At 41.8% G+C, this 21,387-nt stretch overlaps 1 protein-coding gene across 3 annotated transcripts in view; it reads right to left on the bottom strand.

The window, feature by feature from the left end:
- METAP1D (methionyl aminopeptidase type 1D, mitochondrial) overlaps nucleotides 1-21,387 on the bottom strand; it is a 244,591-nt gene that overhangs the window by 122,843 nt on the left and 100,361 nt on the right. For all 3 annotated transcript variants that reach the window (XM_069733143.1, XM_069733142.1, XM_069733144.1), the window contains 2 exons: nucleotides 8,308-8,477; nucleotides 535-684 (listed from right to left, as the gene is read on the bottom strand). In XM_069733143.1, coding sequence (XP_069589244.1) covers nucleotides 535-684; nucleotides 8,308-8,477 — 320 coding nt within the window. The remainder of the gene's footprint in view (nucleotides 1-534; nucleotides 685-8,307; nucleotides 8,478-21,387) is intronic.

Below are 21,387 nucleotides of genomic sequence, written 5' to 3'. Positions count from 1 at the left end.
CTAAAAGATTTTGTATAGTGACATCAGAACAGTGCCACCTAGTGGCAAAAGGATTGTGAAACATTATGGAATACGAAAGGGGTTACACCAAAATTAAAAGTTCTCCCCTTTAGTAAAGACTGCTACCCCTCTGCTGATTGCTGAAGGTCACATCAATGCATCCCACGGTTCTGTATGAGTGGAGCAGAGGTTTCATTATGCGACCGGGGGATTTAAACTATGTTTTCCCTTAAAACATCAGCGTGTTTCAGATAAGTATATACCTGGTTGCCATTGTGCAACCAATCTATGATTCATGCGGCCAATGGTTTGGGCACCATTAAATCGACTTCCTGTAAATTTGGTGTGCTAGCAGTACAAATGGCGCCATTGGGGGTCGGATTTCTACTGTAGCTATAATTGTATGTATAATCTCCACCATTAATAGGACATCACATTGATATTTATTAACTGTTGCAATATTTTGTGATCACATTCTATAATTCTATAAAGATCGGATTTCTATTTGAACCCTCGATGCTTATACCCCGTTACCTTTAAAGTTCTTCCAGCCGTCAGTAAAATATGACGGGCTAGTTGACAAGCCTGACGAAGCCCTTGAATCTGATCTTCGTCCTTAATTTCAATGAAGTCTCCCCAGTCAGGCACAATGCCTGTCGTCACATAGTCTGGCTTCATTATATGCTTGGAGGAGAAGGATTGGAAACGAAGATCAGAAAAGAGCATGACAATGGGATCATTTTCTCAGACAGTCCCTCCTGCTTCATGGCAACTTGCCCTTTGAGTTCGGAGAGTGACCTCCATGAGCCACCAAGCAAACCCTCAAGGCTTCTTCAGTGTTCCTTCCACTGCCCTTTTGAACTTAACATTGCTTATTACAAGAAACTTACGCAGCCTGTGAACTGCGCACAGCGGTACAAGAAAAATGGACACTGGCACAAATTTCCTAAAACATATTTCCTTATGTAACAGCTTCATGTCACGAGACAGGAACAGGTTCCTCACTTTCTCGCATTTCGGCAATAAACTGATACAAATGCAACAGATAATTATATAACACATTATAAAAGCAGCCAGCATGGAGTCAGAATTGTGTTATTACTTCAACCGAGATGTATTGTGCCTTTTGTTTATTCAGATTTGTCATCCGCAGCATCCCTTTTGTTAAGCAAACCTTCCTGCTTGTGATAAGTAACTTATCAGCAGCCATAGTGGCAGAAATTAATATTATGTTCTACTGCAAATATCATGTAATAAATTACTACGGTAATTTGAAAAGTTTATGCCACCCCCACCCCCTCTACCCCACAGATAATCCAGATAAGTATCAGTATGATGGCATTTTTATATCATAGTGCCTATGCCCTTTTTCTGTAAGAAGAACCAAAACCCATAAAATATAAATACACCTTTGTGAGTAATTATTTTTCTTTTTTTTTTCTTACTTAATTGCAAGCATTGTTGGCTAAACATCAGTTTTACAATTTGATTTCATTAAAGGGAACTTACCACTAGATTTTTATTACCTAATCTGAGAGCAGCGTAACGTAGAGACATGGATCCTGATTCCAGCAATGTGCCACTTACTGGGCTGATTGCTGTACTTTTGACAAAATCCACTGTTTTAGACGCAGCAGCAGATCACTTGAGAACTAGTAACCCAAATGCCAGGTACTCCTCCGTATTCATGAGCTCTGTATAACCCCGTCTCCACCACTGATTGGAAGCTTTCTGCCTATGCATAGTGAAGCTGCCAATTAGTGTTGTAGGCGGGGTAACACAGAGATCAGAATTTATAAAACTGATAGGTCTAGAGCAGAGATTTCATTAAAACTGCAGAAAGCGCCAACTAAGTGATACATTGCCGGAATAATGGATTCTCCCTTTACATCATGCTTCATATGTGGTAGAAAAACAGCACTAAACGTTTAATGAAAAACTGCAAAAATGTTTTGTTTTGTATTTAAAATAAATGCAAGTAATTTTTGATTAATTGTCCTTGAAGTTGGAAATATCCTTTAGGCTAAGTAAAAAAACTAAAAGTATAAAAAATTGTCCGATTTCCATAAACAGTAATGATTTTTCACCTGCATTGTCATCCATTTTTATACATTAGCAGTGAATGAAATTTACAAGCTCAAATACAGTTTCCCATATTAATAACAAAATATCCATAAAAATTGGATGCTATATGGATGATACGACTGGGATCCGATTTAATTTGCGCACCCATGAATTGGCGAATCTCATCTGAAATACAAAAGACACTGGTGCGTGCGAAAAAATGGTAATCTGAACAGCGTTATCGAATAACATTGGTCCAGTGTTGACCGTGGGAGATCAGTTTTTTTTCCAAGAACAGAGCAGGTCCTCGATATTCCTAATATTGGTACTGCTATAATAGCTGGGTAATGTCTCAGAACTCCAGCACTCACAAATCTCGGAAAGGAGCATATGAAACCTTGTCATAATTTATATACATGTATGTACGACTGACGTCAGACTTTCTTCTCTTGAAAACATCTTTTAAAGAATGACTATTTTAATTTTTATTTAATACATCAATAGTACACATGATAATCAACAAATTGTAATATATCTTAAATCAGAGAAATCTTCTTCGTTGGATCTTTCACTCTCAATTCATGGTTGTATATACTTTTATGCCCACAAATGGCAAAAGTATTCTTAGAGTGATACCTGTATTTGCTAACCAATTCAATATAATTAATGGGTAAAATCTGTATTCTGTGTGACGCTACATTTTCCCTTAACTGAGATAGGAGATGACAGTTGGTACTCAAAGTTCTATGGAGAACTGTAATTGTTGTTTCAAGACTATCTTGGTCTTTGCTCTTACTCCTCCCGGTCCAGTCTCCATAGATTGTTAATGTAGCACTCCTATCAAAGTTTTTCTCCTCTTAATATATTGCAGTCATCATATTATATAGCACTGTGTACTTACAATTGCTCATTTTGCCTTTCTACCCAGCCAATTCTTCTCTTTTCTCTGCTCCATGCAGAAACAGGAAGTCTCTATTCTGTACATTTATCAGCCTCCTCTTCACCTTCTGACCCAGCTGCTCCTTCCTTCCCCTGCCAGGGACTTTTGCAGTGACTCATGACTCATGCAGGAAAAAAATCGACCTCCTGTTTCTTCATAGATCTTAGAAGGATTCAGCTAGTCAGTTTTTAACTCCTTCATGACATATGACGCACATCCTATCTCAGGAATGAGAAAATCTGTATTCATTGCAGACAGATTTTACCCATGAATTGAGAATTTTGAGAATAACCAGTCCATAGGGAGAAAAAAATCGATTTCTATAATAAGATATATTACAACATTTCTTATTTTCACTTATACTATTGATTTATGGGAAAAAAAAAAAATTAAAACCAGGATTACTTTTTAGAAAGTAGAAGGGAAACATAAAAATGGAACCTTCCATGACAGCACCACAAGAGGTTACTCCCCGCCCCAATAGGGACAGGAAACACGAAGAGGTCAAATAGCCCACCCAACTTACTCTCTCCAGTGTTTTTCTAATGGACCACAGCAGCATGAATGCTTCAATGTTTATTTACACTAAGAAATTATACAACAAAAATAGTAGGCTTGCTGTCGTGGAGGGTTCCTAGAAACCAAATTACCAGTAAGTCTATTTCTATTTTCTCTAGTCACCCTCCACAACAGCACCACAGGAGAAGTGCCAAAGAATAAATTTTAGGGAGGGACAATGGCCTGTAGAAATTTCCTCCAAGAGGCCAAATCAGTATTAGACATTAGATCTAGTCTGTAATTCCTAGAAAAAGTATAGACCGAGGACCAGGTAGCGGCTCTGCACATCTGATTGATTGAGGCGCTTGCCCTTTCAGCCCATGAGACAGATATAGCTCTTGTGGAGTGTGCTGTGAACTTCTATGAAGGTAACCAAGCTTTGGTTCTTGTAAGCTCCACAAATTGCCTTTTTGCTCCAATTTGCAATTGTGCCTTTTGATACCCTTTTGCCTTTATTTAAGATATTCTGATCCTTCTTCCAGAGTTTTGATCGTTGGAGATAGTGAGATACGCATGTCCAATATATTGAATTCCATTTCCCTACTGTTGGACAGATTTTGGCAAAAGGAAGATAAAATGATCTCTTGAGACATATGGAACTCTGAAGTTACTTTGGGTAGGAAAGTTGGGTCCAAGCAAAAAATGATCCTATCTTCTAGAGTTCTTAAATATGGTTGTCTTGTAGAGATTGCCTACGAGACATGCAGCTGCGGGGACCGAAACATATTTTTCGAGCATGCCGAAGACACTTGGTTAGCACACAAGCATGCTCAAATAATACCTTATCCAAGCATGTTCGCTCATCACTAGTAACTGCAAATCTTAGGTATTTCCGGTGTGCTGGGTGAATGGGAATGTGTTAGTAGGCGTCCTGCAGGTAGATGATCGCCATCGCAAAGCCTTGTCCTATTAGTGGAATGGTGGATTTTATCTATTCCATCTTGAATCCTGTGTACTTTATATGTACATTCAGGAATTTTAAGTTCATTATTGACCTGTAAGTTCCATTTTTTTTTTACAAGGAACAAATCAGAATAATGTACCCTTCCGCAATCTGCTCCTGGCACTGGGGAGATTACCCCCGTGGCTAGTAATTTATGGAGTCCTGATGTTAAGGCGTTTCATAACTCCTGTGATGATAGGGAAGTTACTTTCAGAATCTATCGAGGTTTGGAGGAGAATTCGATTTTTATTCCTTCCTTGACAGATTGTAGAACCCATTGATTTGGGGTCATTATCTCTCCTGACGTTGAGTTTGGGAGAGCAAGATGTTTCTGCCTCTACTTCCCTTAGGGTAGTTCCAGCGCACTGTTTTCCCTTTTCCCCTATAAGAAGGGGGCTGACTTTGTGAGAGATGAAAGGACTGCTTCTTGATCATCGTAGGTTCTGGCAGCATTTTCTTTTTATTAGATGCTTTCTCCAGTTAGTCACCTCTCAAACATGTATTCCTCTCTGAAAGGAATAGAGCAAAGCTTAACTTTGGAGGCTCCACAATTTCAGCCACAGTGGAAGTCTCGTTGAATCTGACAAGACTGGGGACTTGGCCGCTGTCCTTACCGACTCTGCTGAGGTGACAGCCAAGAATTCTGTGGCCTTTTGAAGAAGAGGTAAGGATTCCAGTAGCTCTTCCCTTGAGGCTCCCATGCTGAGATATTCTTCCAGCTGGTTCAACCACTGAAACATGGATCTTGCTATAAAGCATAGATACCACATTAGTGTTCAACAGAGCTGCTGAAGTCTTCAAGGACTTCTTTAGCAGGCTACCCATTTTGCGATCCATTGCGTCCCTCAGTTACAAGGAATCTTCAAATGGCAATGTTGTCTTTTTTTGCCACTTTAGCCACCTGGATCTCCACCTTCGGTATTTCTGATTAGATATTTCTTCCTCTAATAGGAACCTATATCTAAGTTCTGCTGGTACTCCTAAGCGCTTCACTGGAGGCTCCCATTCGCCTAATATTAGACTCTAGATTTTCATGAATCGGGAATACCATTCTCTTTTTTTTGTCTTAACAACTCCAAACATCTCGTCCTGGACCTTCTGGGTAGTTAGCTCCTCCTCCACATTCATGGTGGTTCTCACTGCTGTGAGAAGTTCATCCATGTCCTCTGATGAGTAATAATATTTTTTTATTTCCCTGGGTCTGGTCTACGGCTATAGTTGACTTGTCTTCTTTACACCACTCACCAACGAAGGATCTCTGGCCTTCTTACGAGTCGGAATCCGATTGCGCCTGCATACACATTTTCCTATTTTTGGCCCCTGAAGGGGTCACTGAAAATGACTGGGGAAATGAGGCTAGGGACTACTGGACCATCCCTTTTAGCTCTTCTATCAAGGAGGGCTGTTTCTCCTTTATGATTGTATCTGTGCAACTTTGACATAGGTGTTTCTTATGGGACGATGGCAACTTTTGGGCACAGATGGCACACTTGCGAGACATCTTGTCTTTTATTCTTTGATTTTTGGAGCAGGATCCTTATCTAACTGAAAAGAGGAGAGAAGGGAGCCAATAAGTTTATGTTGAAAAAAATTCTACTCCAAAGATAAAGACATACCAAAGCCAGGAACTTACTAGGTTTGGGTTAGCGCTGGGTTCTGCAGATGCAGCAGCAAGATCGACAACCTTCCATCCTTGGAAAGGTCCTAACCTTATGGTGTCTTCAGTCAGGGCTCCTTATAAACAGGTTCGTGATCCTCCTCCTCATGGTCTAGCAGGCGCAAGCAAAGGTCTGGTGATTTGCAGGCGCTCCTAGGACTCATAATCGCCGTTTCACCCATGGGCACGCTGTATTAAGTGATGCATTCCACCGTGGAACGCAAATGGAAGGGATGCTGAAGGACCTGCGTCAGCACCTGACGTCGCGTCCATGCATCTGACGTCACTTCTGTTTTCCGCACACCAGATTACAACGAGGGTAAGAGGAGAGCTTTACTCAAAGGTGCAGGAAGAGAAGTGAGGTCTTGTGTCTTGGAGGAGATCGGATCAGCTATCAGAGGGGAAGCCTGGAGCGATCGTTCTCAGCTGCCCGGCCTACAGGTATGTTTGAACAGTGTCTGGAGCACTGCAGGATGACCTCGTCATGCCCCATAGGGACATGAAAACACTGGAGAGAGGAAGTGGGTTATGCTATTTGACCTCTTTGTGTTTCCTGTCCCTATTACGGCGGGTAATAACCTCCTGTGGTGCCGTCGTGGAGGGTGACTAGAGAAAATAAGTTACTTACTGCTTTGTGGCAATCAGGCCCCTTCTATACAAAAACTTTAAAGGGGTTGCTGTCTATGAGAAAGGTCCATTGACATTAGGCCCATCATTAGGTATCGCTCTGCTGGGACCCCCAATCAGCAGTAAGTGGTGAATTTCACTGCAGCGCCACCACAGGAGAATTGGATCACAGCACAATCTCCATTCAGATTCTGGCTAAAAGGATCCTGAACAGAGGACCGTCTCTTTTTTTGTGTAGGGGAGAATTTTATTAAGAGCATAATACTACCAAGAATTGTATAAGCCCATCGGCAAAAAGCCGAGGCTTGTGTGTATAACCCTATTCACACCCAGTTTCCTATATACATTGTGCATTGTGAGCAAGCTGCCAATCAGTAGGTGGGGGCGGGGTTACACAGATCAGTCTGACTGGTCTGCACGTGAAACCTAGTCCTGCAGTGATAACCTCCTGCTGATAAAACGCTGATTGTATTGAAACTACAGCACACAGGCTAGTGACACATCACCAGAATCAGGGTCTTGTCCCCTACATAATGCTGCTCTCAGATTAAATAGCAGAAAAACAGATTTCATTTAATAGCTTGAAATTAGATATAAGGTGTCCCTTAAGTCTGGACACATAAGCAAAAATACATATTTACACAAGAAACTACATTTATTAACATTTTATTTAATTGGAATATTAAATAACTTCTTCAATATTATTTATATCATTTGCGATGCAAAGTTGACGCGCTTTGCAAAATTTACGTGTACCACATTGCCTTCAATTTTAGCACATTCTTTATGAGAATATTCCTGTGTGTCCTGACTTTAGGGACACCCTGCAGTATACCGTATGTGTACACATGTATAACCAGGCCGTTCTCTGCCTATGATATAACTTTTTCGAGAGGAACTTTCTGAGATGCAGAATCCCAGGGCTCTTGCTGCTATGGTAGGTGAATTGCGGTGTCTGCTGCCAGCGGTAGATCACATAAGATGTATTATTATCACAAGCAGGCTGTGGGGTGTTTTTTTTTTGTTTCCAGATAGTAATGGTTACATAAAAAAATGAAAAAAAAAAAAAATCCAAACCTTATTATAGCAGCTTATGTTTTTCTTCAAAGGTAACCACATCAACTTCAATAGACACTCATCACATTCTCACCGGTCTGTCTAATGACGAGAGGCGCAGGTTGGGATATCGACCATAAAAACGTCTTATTTACTTAAATCATTTACTGACATTATGGCAGATTTTTACAAGTTTGCCGGCCACTTCCTCCGAGTTGATGCCCACCTGCCGATGCCTGCATCATTGGGCAGATTGCCTGTAACTACCTGTCTCACCTATGCACTGATTACCTATTCTTCATCGCACTATCCGGCTGGGAGCGGAATACATGCCGCTCTGTTGTTTAGGGTTTGACCGGGATTTCAGCTCTTGGCTGTCACTAGATGAATGTACTTGATCAGTAGTGCAGTCAACCTTTATATTGACTGGGAAAAGAATCAGATAGTAGAAATTACAGTTACCTCGGGAATTGGATGAGCCGGGGAAACTGTACCTGGCCAAACTATACTATAAGCGAAGCGTCTTTGTCTCCGGAGAAAGAAACATCTCCTTTGTTGAATGTTTAACTGCCTGTGTAAGTAGATATGATTGATTGATGGAGAGAAAACTCTATGACAGCCAGTCACATAACCTGCAAGAAGAAATGAGAAAAGACACATAACAGTTCATATATCCTTTCATTTTACGAGACATCGTCACGTTAAACTGTTTAACTCAACGCTCGTCATTAGTGAAAACTACGGGGAGAAAAAGGGAAAACGTTACTTTTCTTGTCCTCCTTAAAAAATTCTGTAGTGACATACGTTCATTTCTGGAATTATGGTCATATACTCACCTGATGTGCCTCTCCATCTGCTCGGCAACTACAAGTCCCAGCATGCCCAGATAGTCTTGTATGGGAGGAACACTGGCATTTTTTGCTCCACTCTTGATCAAAAGTCCACTGGAGTAAAATGTTCCAAATTCAATAAGAGTTGCACACCTCTTAAAGGGAATCTGTCATCAGGTTTTAGCTACCTTACCTGACGTAGTGGGCAGAGACCCTGATGTCAGCAATGTGTCACTAAATCGTCTGCTTGCTGTAGTTTTGCTAAAATCTCTGTTTTATCTGCGGCAGATCTAGCCGTTCTCTGAATGCCGAGCTCTGTATAACCCCGCCCACACTATTGATTGGCTGCTTTCTGCCTATGCATAGTAGACACAGAAAGCAGTCAATCAGTGTTAGGGGGTGGGATTCTACAGAGCTCACATAGAGGACTACATGGCAGCAGATTTAAGAGTCCTCTCATGATAATCTCCGGCTGATATAATAGTGATTTTATAAAAAAAAAAAAAAAAAAACTACAACAAGCAGCCAAGTAAGTGACACAGTATTGGAATCAGTCTCTCTATGTACATTATGCTGCTATCGGATTAGGTGACAGATTACCTTTAATTTACTTAGTACCTCTTTCTGCACTTAAATCATAAAATGTACTCCAAAAACCAACTAATAAGGAACGGCACTGCGGAAGGTGATAATTATGCAATAAAGTACCCAGAATAATGCAGTCATTTTGTATTTGTGAGTACTTGGTTTAAATCTGAAGAAATTATCAGTGGGAAACTAACATTTCTAAAACATAATCAACACCTTCCGGAGAAGTTCTGTTCCTCCTCGCTTGATTTTTGGATTATTACTGGGGGAGTTGGTGGTCCACTTCTATGGTCCGTGCACTCAGTCATATTAGCAAGCTTAGAGTTTGTGCTGCCTGAACTGTATTGTACGGCATCAAGGATAAAACATACTCCGGTCATGAGCTGTGATACAATTCTGCTATAGTTTACACCATGCCTCTCCGACTGTTCAGAAAAGAGGGGAAACTGGCACAAAAATGCTAAAAGTCGCTAACATGTGATACTTTCATACTGCAGCATAATCAAGTGTCTGATCAATTCTTCTTTATGCTTAGAGTATAGACTACTTTTATGATGAACACAGAGATGTCTCAGCATAGAGAACTATAGGATCAGTCCTAGGCCTCCTCCTCTTCTCTTTGTATACTGCCCCTATTGGACAATCAGTAGATTGGGTTTCCAGTACCATCTCTATGCTGATGACACCCAATTATACACCTCTTCTCCTGTTATCACGCCGACCTTTTTAGTAAACACCAGTGATTGTCTTACCGCTGTCTCTATCATCATGTCCTCCCTCTATCTGAAACTGAACCTGTCAAAAACTGAACTCATCGTGTTCGCTCCCTCTACTAACCTACCTTTTCCTGACATTGCCATCTCCGTGTGCGGTTCCACCATTACTCCAAAGCAACATGCCCGCTGCCTTGGGGTCATCCTTGATTCCGAGCTTTCTTTCACCCTCCACATCTGATCACTGGCTCGCTCTTCTTACCTGCATCTCAAAAACATTTCTAGAATTCGCCCTTTTCTTACTTTTGACTCTGCAAAAACTCTTACTGTTTCACTCATTCATTCCCGTCTGGACTATTGTAACTCTCTACTAATCTGCCTCCCTCTTACCAAACTTTCCCCGCTCCAATCTGTCCTGAATGCTGCAGCCAGGATCATATTCCTCACCAACCCTTACACCGATGCCTCTACCTTGTGCCAGTCATTACACTGGTTACCCATCCACTCAAGAATCCAGTACAAAACTACTACCCTCATCCACAAAGCACTCCATGGCTCAGCACCACCCTACATCTCCTCTCTGGTCTCAGTCTACCACCCTACCCGTGCCCTCCGCTCCGCTAATGACCTCAGGTTAGCATCCTCAATAATCAGAACCTCCCACTCCTGTCTCCAAGACTTTACACGTGCTGCACCGATTCTTTGGAATGCACTACCTAGGTTAATACGATTAATCCCCAAAGTTTTAAGCGTGTCCTAAAAACTCATTTGTTCAGATTGGCCTACCACATCAACGCATTAACCTAACTATCCCTGTGTGGCCCATTCAAAAAAAAAAAAAACAATCAGGTTCCTCGAAACATGTTCTCATACACTTTATGCAGTTATTAGCCCTCTGTGTCTGTACTGCTACATACTTAGGCAGTTAACTGGTTCATGCAGCTTTACATGAACACCCGATCCTTACACTATGGCTGGTCCGAATAACTAAAGCAATTGTTACCATCCACCTCTCGTGTCTCCACTTTTCCTCATAGTTTGTAAGCTTGCGAGCAGGGCCCTCATTCCTCTTGGTATCTATTTTGAACTGTGATTTCTGTTATGCTGTAATGTCTATTGTCTGTACAAGTCCCCTCTATAATTTATAACGCGCTGCGGAATATGTTGGCGCTATATAAATAAAATTATTATTAATTATTATTATTATACATAGTAATGTCACAGTAACGGGATAATTAACTTAAAGAATTACTCCCAAAGTAGCAAATAATTCCCAGCGATCCCAAGAATGGGGATCTACAGATATATGTCCTGAATAGAGCGCGGAGGTGTGCATGCTCGCCCTCCATACCTTTCACCAACTTTGGGACTAACAAAAAGGCATATAGGTAAGCTATAGGCTGGACCACGGTGAGTCATTGGACGTGGTATATCTCGATTTTTCCAAAGCGTTTGATACCGTGCCGCACAAGAGGTTGGTACACAAAATGAGAATGCTTGGTCTGGGGGAAAATGTGTGTAAATGGGTTAGTAACTGGCTTAGTGATAGAAAGCAGAGGGTGGTTATAAATGGTATAGTCTCTAACTGGGTCGCTGTGACCAGTGGGGTACCGCAGGGGTCAGTATTGGGACCTGTTCTCTTCAACATATTCATTAATGATCTGGTAGAAGGTTTACACAGTAAAATATCGATATTTGCAGATGATACAAAACTATGTAAAGCAGTTAATACAAGAGAAGATAGTATTCTGCTACAGATGGATCTGGATAAGTTGGAAACTTGGGCTGAAAGGTGGCAGATGAGGTTTAACAATGATAAATGTAAGGTTATACACATGGGAAGAGGGAATCAATATCACCATTACACACTGAATGGGAAACCACTGGGTAAATCTGACAGGGAGAAGGACTTGGGGATCCTAGTTAATGATAAACTTACCTGGAGCAGCCAGTGCCAGGCAGCAGCTGCCAAGGCAAACAGGATCATGGGGTGCATTAAAAGAGGTCTGGATACACATGATGAGAGCATTATACTGCCTCTGTACAAATCCCTAGTTAGACCGCACATGGAGTACTGTGTCCAGTTTTGGGCACTGGTGCTCAGGAAGGACAGGGGCTGACTGGCAAATTTTAGCCTGGGGGGCAAGCACAAGCAGTGGCCCATGAGTAGCGGCCCATCCTTAAAGGGGTTGTCGGATCTTAAGCTACATGTCTACAGTCACTATGTGTGAATCCTCATATCGTGCGCACTGTGCGCTGTGAGGATTCTCTGGTGCCATCGCCGGGAACAGGTGGTCTGGTGACCGCAAGCATGTGATAGATAGAGATATTATATATATATATATTTAGACACACATGTTCCCACTGTATAATGACAGCCACAGCCCCACTGTATAATGACACGCACAACGCTACTGTATCATGACATCATGACACACACACACACACAGCCCCACTGTATAATTAATGACACACACAGCCCCACTGTATAGTGACAGACACACAGCCCCACTCTATAATGAGGAGTGGTACTGTGCAGTGTATAGATACAGAATAAGCCACATTCAGTATTTGACCTCAGTACTTGTAGCCAAAACCAGGAGTGGGTGATAAATACAGAAGTGGTGCATATGTTTCTACTGTACATTTCTTCTGGATTGTCCCACTCCTGGTTTTGGCTTACAAATACTGATGAAAACACTGAACAAATACTGACCGTGTGAACGTGGGCTTAATACAGGTGCTCATTAGGGTGGAATAACACTAGAATATGGCATCAGATGTGATATGCCAATGATACTCGGCTCTTGCTCTGCTGTGAGCGTGATCAGAGTGTCCGTGCTCCAATGCTCTCGCAGCACAGGTGTGGAGGAGACGGAGAAATTAATTTCTCCATCTCCTCAATGGTCTGACTCGCCGTGTATCAGACTGCAACATCTGCTGAGAAAAAAAAAAAAAACACGACTGCACACGGACAGCAAGAGAGAAGAAGATTGTACCACTTTTGTGGAAGAAAATGGAATTGATTTTTTTTTTTAATACTCTTTATTAGTCAATGTGGCAACATTTCACTTCCATATCAGAGAAATGTTCAGTTATGGATCCAAAACGTTGCCACATGGGCCAATAAAGAGTCCGCTACTTTTCTCATAATTAATCGTTGTGCTAGATAGACAGATACACACATACAATAGAAAAGATACTGAGAATTACACCATTTATGCAGGACATTAGAAGTATACACAGCTCCACAATATACTGTATATACTTGAGTATAAGTCGACCCAAGTATATGCCGAGGCACCTAATTTTGCCACAAAAAACTGTGAAAACGTATTGAGTCGAGTATAAGCCGGGTATGCATTGTCCCCACATCCCCGTCCTAGTATGCATGGCTCCCCTGTCCCTGTATGCATGGCTCCTCATCCCCGTCCTTGTCTGCATGGCTCCTTATCCCCGTGTTTGTGTGCATGGCTTCTTATCCCTGTTCATGTATGCATGGTTCCCAAAAAAAAAAAAAAAAAAAAAAAACATCCTACTTACCTTCACTGCATGCCCTCGCAGCATCTCGTTCCGGTGCCAGCAGCTCCTGTGGCCGGGCGATCACGTGTCCCCCGCTCATTAAGGTAATGAATATTTACCCACACCTATGGGAGTGGAGAGGGGTGAATACTCATTACCTTAATGAGCAGAAGACACATGATCGGTCGCCCTGAAGAGCTGCTAGCGCCAGAACGAGATGCAGCGAGGGTGCGCAGGGAAGGTAAGTATGATGTGTGCTGGAAGCCGGCAGCTGTGGCTGTCAACACTCTAAGAGAAATGAATATTCACTGCCATTGCAGTGAATATTCATTTCTCTTTAGCAGCGGCACAGGCTTTAGCCACAGCCGCCGGTTCCTGCCTCTGTCACCCGCTGCTCCTTTTCCATCTTTCTGGGACAATGATTTGTGAATAAAGGTACCGTTACACTAAACGATTTACCAATGATCATGACCAGCGATACGACCTGGCCGTGATTGTTGGTAAGTCGTTGTGTGGGGGGAGCTGTCACATAGACCAACGATCAGAGGAAAGACTTCGGCATCGTTGAAACTGTCTTCAACGATGCCAAAGTCCCCGGGTAACCAGGGTAAACATCGGGTTACTAAGTGCAAGGCCGCTCTTAGTAACCCGATATTTACCCTGGTTACCATTGTAAAAGTAAAAAAAACAGTACATACTCACCTTCCTGTCACGTCCCCCAGCATCAGCGAGTATGGAGCGGGCGGTGGGCACTGTGACTGCAGGGGTGTAGGGGAGGGACTAATCGGACTGTAACCATCGTTGATTGGTCACGGCAGCCATGACAGGCAGCTGGCGAGACCAATCAGCGACGCGGGATTTCCGTTACGGAAATTGCCGACAGAAAGACGGAAGTACCCCTTAGGCAATTATATATATATATATATAGATTAGACAAAGTAGTAGAAAAAACGGAACAGCACAACGCTTTACCTATCTTCTGGGTGCAAAGCCTCCAGGCAGCCCGTCCACCGGCTCTCCTTAGTCCATAGATTCAAGCAAAAAACAGGCAGCACTCCATTATATCTCAAGGCTTGAGAAAGGCTCATTTGGAGCCGAAACGTCATGGTAAAGACATGTGGGTCTAATTAAACTCTGCACAGTTGACAAAGATATAATGGAGTGCTGCCTGTTTTTTGCTTGAATCTATAGATTAGACACAGATAGATAGTGCGACTATACACAGCAGTGTCGCCTATATAACGCATATACATTAGTCGGTACATTATACAGGTGATACTGCAAATGTTGGATACACGTTATATAGGCGATAGTGCTGTATATAATGATAGTATCACCTATATATCATATATACAGCAGTCTATATTCATTATATAGGCAATACTGCTTCTGATGTGTATATACGTTATATATAGGTGTTACTGCTGTGTATATATGTACGTGTGTGTGTGTGTATATACATACACACACACACACACCAGTATCACCTACATAACGACATATATACACAGAAGTATCACCTATATGCACATCAGTAGCAGTATTGCCTATATAATGTGTATAGACTGCTATATATATATACATTATATAGGCGATACTGCTGTATATAATCACTATACCACCAATATAATGTATGTATAGCAGTCTATATCCTATATAGGTGACACTGCTACTGATGTGTATATACCTTATATAGGTGATACTGCTGTGTATACATGTACATATATGTGTGTGTATATATATATATATATATACATACATACACACACCGCAGTGTCACCTATATAAGGTATATACGCATCAGTAGCAGTGTCACCTATTAAGATATAGACTGCTATACATGCATCATAGTGGTATAGTGATTATATACAGCAGTATCACCTATATAATGTATATATAGCAGTCTATACACATTATATAGGCAATACTGCTGTATATACATTAAAAAAATCATCTTGGGACTCACCCAGGTCCCTGAGATGGGGGGAGGTCGGGAGGATGAAGAGCTGAGGTGGGTCGGGTGACGGGTCCTGGCCAGCGTTGGCAGTGAAGTGGAGAGGAAGGATGGATCATCCCAGGCATTGGTGAGCAGTCTGTCTGACGCTGGTGCAGGCCGGCCAGCGTCAGACACAGTCAGGCTATGCGCGCAGGCTTTTTCAAATATGTGCGCGCACCCGCGCATGGTCTCCTCTCTCCTGCTTGCCCGCTCTGACATGGCCAGCGAGCACGCGCAGGAACTAGGACCGCGGCCGTGCTCGCACACTAGTGCGGGCCGCCGCGGCACTTCAGAGCAGGCAACGCGCGCGCACAGGACCTGACTAAAGGGCCGGCTGGAGGGACGCGGCGCGCTATGTATTAAAATCACTGCCGATCCTCCAGCGGCCCTGTGCACCTGCACAGCGATGTCACAGTAGTGGGGTATGTGCACAGTGATGTCACAGTAGTGGGGAATGTGCACAGTGATGTCACAGTAGTGGAGAATGTGCACAGTGATGTCACAGTAGTGGGGAATGTGCACAGTGATGTCACAGTAGTGGGGAATGTGCACAGTGATGTCACAGTAGTGGGGAATGTGCACAGTGATGTCACAGTAGTGGGGAATGTGCTCAGTGATGTCACAGTAATAAGAAATGTACACAGTGATGTCACAGTAGTGGAGAATGTGCACAGCGATGTCACAGTAGTGGGGAATGTGCACAGCGATGTCACAGTAGTGGGGAATGTGCACAGTGATGTCACAGTAGTGGGGAATGTGCTCAGTGATGTCACAGTAGTGGGGAATGTGCACAGTGATGTCACAGTAATAAGAAATGTACACAGTGATGTCACAGTAGTGGAGAATGTGCACAGCGATGTCACAGTAGTGGGGAATGTGCACAGTGATGTCACAGTAGTGGGGAATGTGCACAGTGATGTCACAGTAGTGGAGAATGTGCACAGTGATGTCACAGTAGTGGGGAATGTGCACAGTGATGTCACAGTAGTGGGGAATGTGCACAGTGATGTCACGGTAATAAGAAATATGCAGTGATGTCACAGTAGTGAGTAGATAGTGAGTAGATAGATATGGGATAGATCGCTATGGGATAGTTAGATAGATACATACAGAGATGTATCTATCCATATATCTATAGATATATCTATAGATATTTCCATACATATATCCATATCCATGTTTCTTAATTAACAATGCTTCATTTAAAAAAAAAAAAACCTGAAAAAAAATGGCGTGGGCTCCCGTGCAATTTTCTGTGCCAGAGGGGGATAGCCGATGGCCGGGGGCCAATGTTTGTAGCCTGGGAAGGGGTAATACCCATAGCCCCTTCCTAGGCTTTGAATATCAGCCCGCAGCAGTCTGCATAGCCTTTACTGGTTATTAAAATAGGGGGACCCCCCCCCCAAAAAAAAAATGACGTGGGGTCCACCTATATTTTATAGCCAGAAAGGCTACGCAGACAGCTGCAGGTTGATATTCATAGCCTAGGAAGGAGCCATGGATATTGCCCCCCGGCTACAAATACCAGCCCACAGCCGCCCCAGAAATGGCGCATCTCTAAGATGTGCCAATTCTGGCACTTAGCCTCTCTCTTCCCACTCCCGTGTAGAGGTGGGATATGGGGTAATAAGGGGTTAATTTCACCTTGCTATTGTAAGGTGACATTAAGCCTGGTTAATAAGGGAGAGGCGTCAATAAGACACCTATCCATTATTAATCCTATAGTAGGAAAGGGTTAAAAAAAACACACACACATAAGACTAAAGTATTTTAATGAAATAAAACACAAACATGGTTTTCATATTTTTATTGCACGCCCAGATCCAAGCGACGCCCTCGGTCTCCTATAACAAAAAGTAAAAAAAATAAACCAACCGTATACTCCCTGTCTGACGCAGTCCAATAAATAATGACTGTCCCACGACGATTTCCCCTATAGAACAGTGAGATCAGGTGATGTCACTGCTCTATAGTACCTCCCAGTGATGAGAGACAATGGCTCCTGCAGTGCATCTCTGAGGTTACTTGAGTTCGGGCTCTCACTTTACAGCAATGCTGTGTGAGAATTAGGGTTAGGGTTACGGGACCTCTTTCCTGGCGGCGGAGGGATACACAGCGGAGAATTACCACCACCTGTCATTTCATCGCTGGAGCCCCTGTAGAGCACTGACATACACCCGATGTCAGTGTTCTACACGAGAGATCGTCATGGGACACTCGTTATTAATTGGACTACGGTGGAAAGGTAAGTATAGGTTGGTTTATTATGTTATTTTTTATTAAAGGAGACGAGGGCTTCGGGGAATTAGGTGATTGGTAAGTATGTAATCTATGTTATGTGTTGTATGTTATATGTATGTTCTGTATGTTTTTCTTTTTACATTCAACACATTAGTCGGATGATGGGACTACTACTGTCCCATCATTGGCTAATGTGTCACTCACTGACAGTGTAGCAGGCATAGCCCGATGGGACAAACAGCCAGCAGACCCCACGTACCGCCCGCAGACCCCACGTACCGCCCGCAGACCCCACTCCTCTTGATGAGGAGGCTGGGTCACGCCTGCTGATGATGTCACATCAATTTCCAGAGTCCAGAAATTGACGTGACATTGGCGGATATTAGCGGCGGCTGCAGCCTGGGGGTCACGTTACCCAGACTCAGCCGCCGACGTAGCGCTGCTCACAGGCAGTATCGGCAACAGAAGGTATTTACAAAATCCATTAGGGGCCCCGGGGGGATAATTGAAAATAGTGGACAACCCCTTTAAAACACACAATTAAGGGACCATGTACCAAATAACTGTGTATTCAGTTCTCCAATCAAACGAAGTTTCAGAATGTGAATATAATCAGGGTCGGACATATCATTGGTGCAACATGTGCACACAAAGTAGGTGGAATTCTGCATTATGAGATATTGGGCCCATAGATTGTTCTTGCACAGGGCTGTCTTCAGTCTGTGTCCGCATATAATATTAATGAATTACCATGCTCCCATTGAGTTGTGATTATGGAGTTTCACACTCAAGGCGAACAATGTTATTAATTTGCAATCCACATAAATCATTAGATCCCTTCCTATAAAGAACTTGGGCAGTGGCCGATGAGGGCACCTCTATCGTGACGCCCCTCTATATTTCTGATAACCAATTTGGCCAAGAAATGCATAAACATCAGTTTAATGTTTTTTTCCGCTGCAACGTCGCGATCAATCTAATACTGGTTTTCTGCCCTATATGAATTTTAATGAAAAAAAGAACTCTGGAGAAATACAGACAGTTATGATTTGATAAAATAACAAGTTATATGAAACATAAAATTTTATATGAAAACTTAAAAAAAAAAAAAAAAAAAAAAAAAGCTTCAATTGAGTTCAGGTGAAAACATTAAATTTGTCCCTTGGCAATTTCAATCTATACTCCACTACTTAAGGTAAAAAATAAAAAGTCACGCAGATAAACCTTAGTGGGTTGCATTATGGTAATCTTTTTATGATACTGAAGTGTTCTTGAAAAATCTTCCAGCGTGTAATGCACACACACATTTCATCTCTCACGGAGTAAGGAACGTCTTGCATTTTTACTTTCCCCAGAACAAATGTATTTATTGGGGCCAATCAAAGAAAATTACTCAAGCAGATACATTATGTACATGCTCTGTCACTGTAAATCGTCCTGTACAGGAAAGGTTTGCATCAAATTTGCTATTGATCAAAAATATAGAATCGAGGTCATTTAAAGATTACAGCACATTTCTGCGTTCTACACAAGACCGGAATGAAAAGATATCGGTTCCTTACTATAACGATACCAATTGTCCAACAAATGTCAGGAGGGGAAGGATTTTTGACCAAAATTAAATATAAATTCCTATTTTTATAAGGTTAAACTATAGAAACTTCACTTTGTTATTTTCAAACACCAAGGAAAAGCATAAGAAGGCGGCGGCATTGCATCATTCTTAAAGGGAAGGTTCTGCTCCGATCACTTCCACATTGAGAAGCTGGCGGTACAGGTGATGTCACAACGTCATTAGGCCCCACCGATTATAAAGTCATAATGTAGCCTAACAATATACTATCTTTTTATAAAATGGGACTTCCAAAACGGAATCAATAAAAACGATCTTCATTCTACAAAAGAAACACTTCAAAAAATAACATTGACCTAAATATAAAAACACTATGGCTATCGCAAGGCAGGAAGGCAAAAATAAAGAAAAAATTCCAGTCCTTGTGAGTGACCACTTTTACATGAGTTGATGAACTTTTTTTTTTAGCAATTCCTACAAACAAGTCATAGTAAATATTTGTGGTTGTTCTATAGAGATCCTTTATGGCATGGATTGTGCATACAGCAGAAACATATTACACAATGCGTAGAGACAAAGATGGTGAATCGGAAGCATCATGAATAACCCTATTCTTCCAGGGTGAAGTTTCCGTGACATCACAAACAAGAATCGTTTTCATGCCGAGCATTTGCACTGTCAATATAATGTGTTTTATGTACATGACTCTCGGCTTCATGAGCTCTCAACAATCCCTTCATCTTGTCTCTGTCGAAATCACAGGCCTTTGAAGCTCCCGTCCTAGGCCAGCTCTAATACTCCACTTTCTAGATAAGATCATCTGGGAGTTTATAATTAACTTTCCTCTTTACTGAAACGGTGGCAGGGAAACACATCAACATGTGTATGGGGAGAACAAGCCCCACTGATCTCATGTAGACATGCCATAATTCGATCAAACTAAGTGACCTCTCTAAACCATATACAAATGATGAAAAGGGAGACTATTCATATGCCAGAGAATACTGTAAATTGGGCATGTCCTGTGTATCTGGAACTTTGATGAGCGCCCTTTTAAAATATAATGAGCACTTTTTGGAAAGAAATTTATAATTGGAAAGGTAATGTATTAGATGTACCATTCTTTTACTACATCTACATTTCACCCTTCTTTCATCTACTGTGTTTATCAGATACTTTCAACTAATTTTTCCGTATAAATTTTATTCCATCTTTGTATGACCTCAGGAAAATCTTAACATGTCATAACCAATTGCTAAGGCAACAAACTCTCTTGGTTCGTAAAGGACAATGGTATAAGATGGATATACTTTTGAGCATTTTGTAAATTTACAAACTGTCCGATGGTGCCCCCATTCTACTCCGATTCCGAGCCATTGCTCTTATGTATACCTGCTGCTCCAGCTGTGTTGGCTTTTCTGCATTTTTTATGGCAACATGTTAGGTGACCGGGGTGGTCAACTGTATGGAGAAACCAGACAAGAATCTTTACCAATCATAACATCAGGCAACTCCACAACTAAGGTCTCATACAGACATCTATTTTCATGTACAAATTCTATTTCTGTTTTTGTTTATGGATAGAACACATCCCAATTATAATCTATGGGACTGTACCAAATGTCTGGGTTTTTATTTTGTGTTCAGAGTAACTGTAAAGACCTCCCAAAAATAGAGAAGGCAGTGTTTGCTCCAAGTCACAGATCATAATCATGCATTCAAATCGATGGGCCCTTGAAACGATAGGACAGTACACTGATGGCATCCATATGTTATGCAAGTTTGGTCCATTTATCATGATTTAATGGGTAGGAGAAGCTTAGAAAATTTTGCTTTTGCATAACAGAAAATGGTAAAATTGGACACACGGACCAAAAATAGATGAAAATCAGAGCATTCAAAGCACAAATAGATGAAAATCGGTGCATTAAAATCAATGGGTCCATAAAATGATTAGTCAGCACACAGATTTCATTCATCTGTTATCCATTTTTCACAATTTACTGGGTAAAACAAGCTTGGAAATGTTTACTTTTGCATAGCAGAAAATGGTAAAATTGGACACGTACCAAAAATAGA

This window comes from Ranitomeya imitator, chromosome 7, assembly GCF_032444005.1.
Source record: "Ranitomeya imitator isolate aRanImi1 chromosome 7, aRanImi1.pri, whole genome shotgun sequence".
NCBI lineage: Eukaryota > Metazoa > Chordata > Amphibia > Anura > Dendrobatidae > Ranitomeya > Ranitomeya imitator.
The sequence above is the reverse complement of the archived record's forward strand: the minus strand, read 5'-3'. Positions and strand labels throughout refer to the sequence as shown.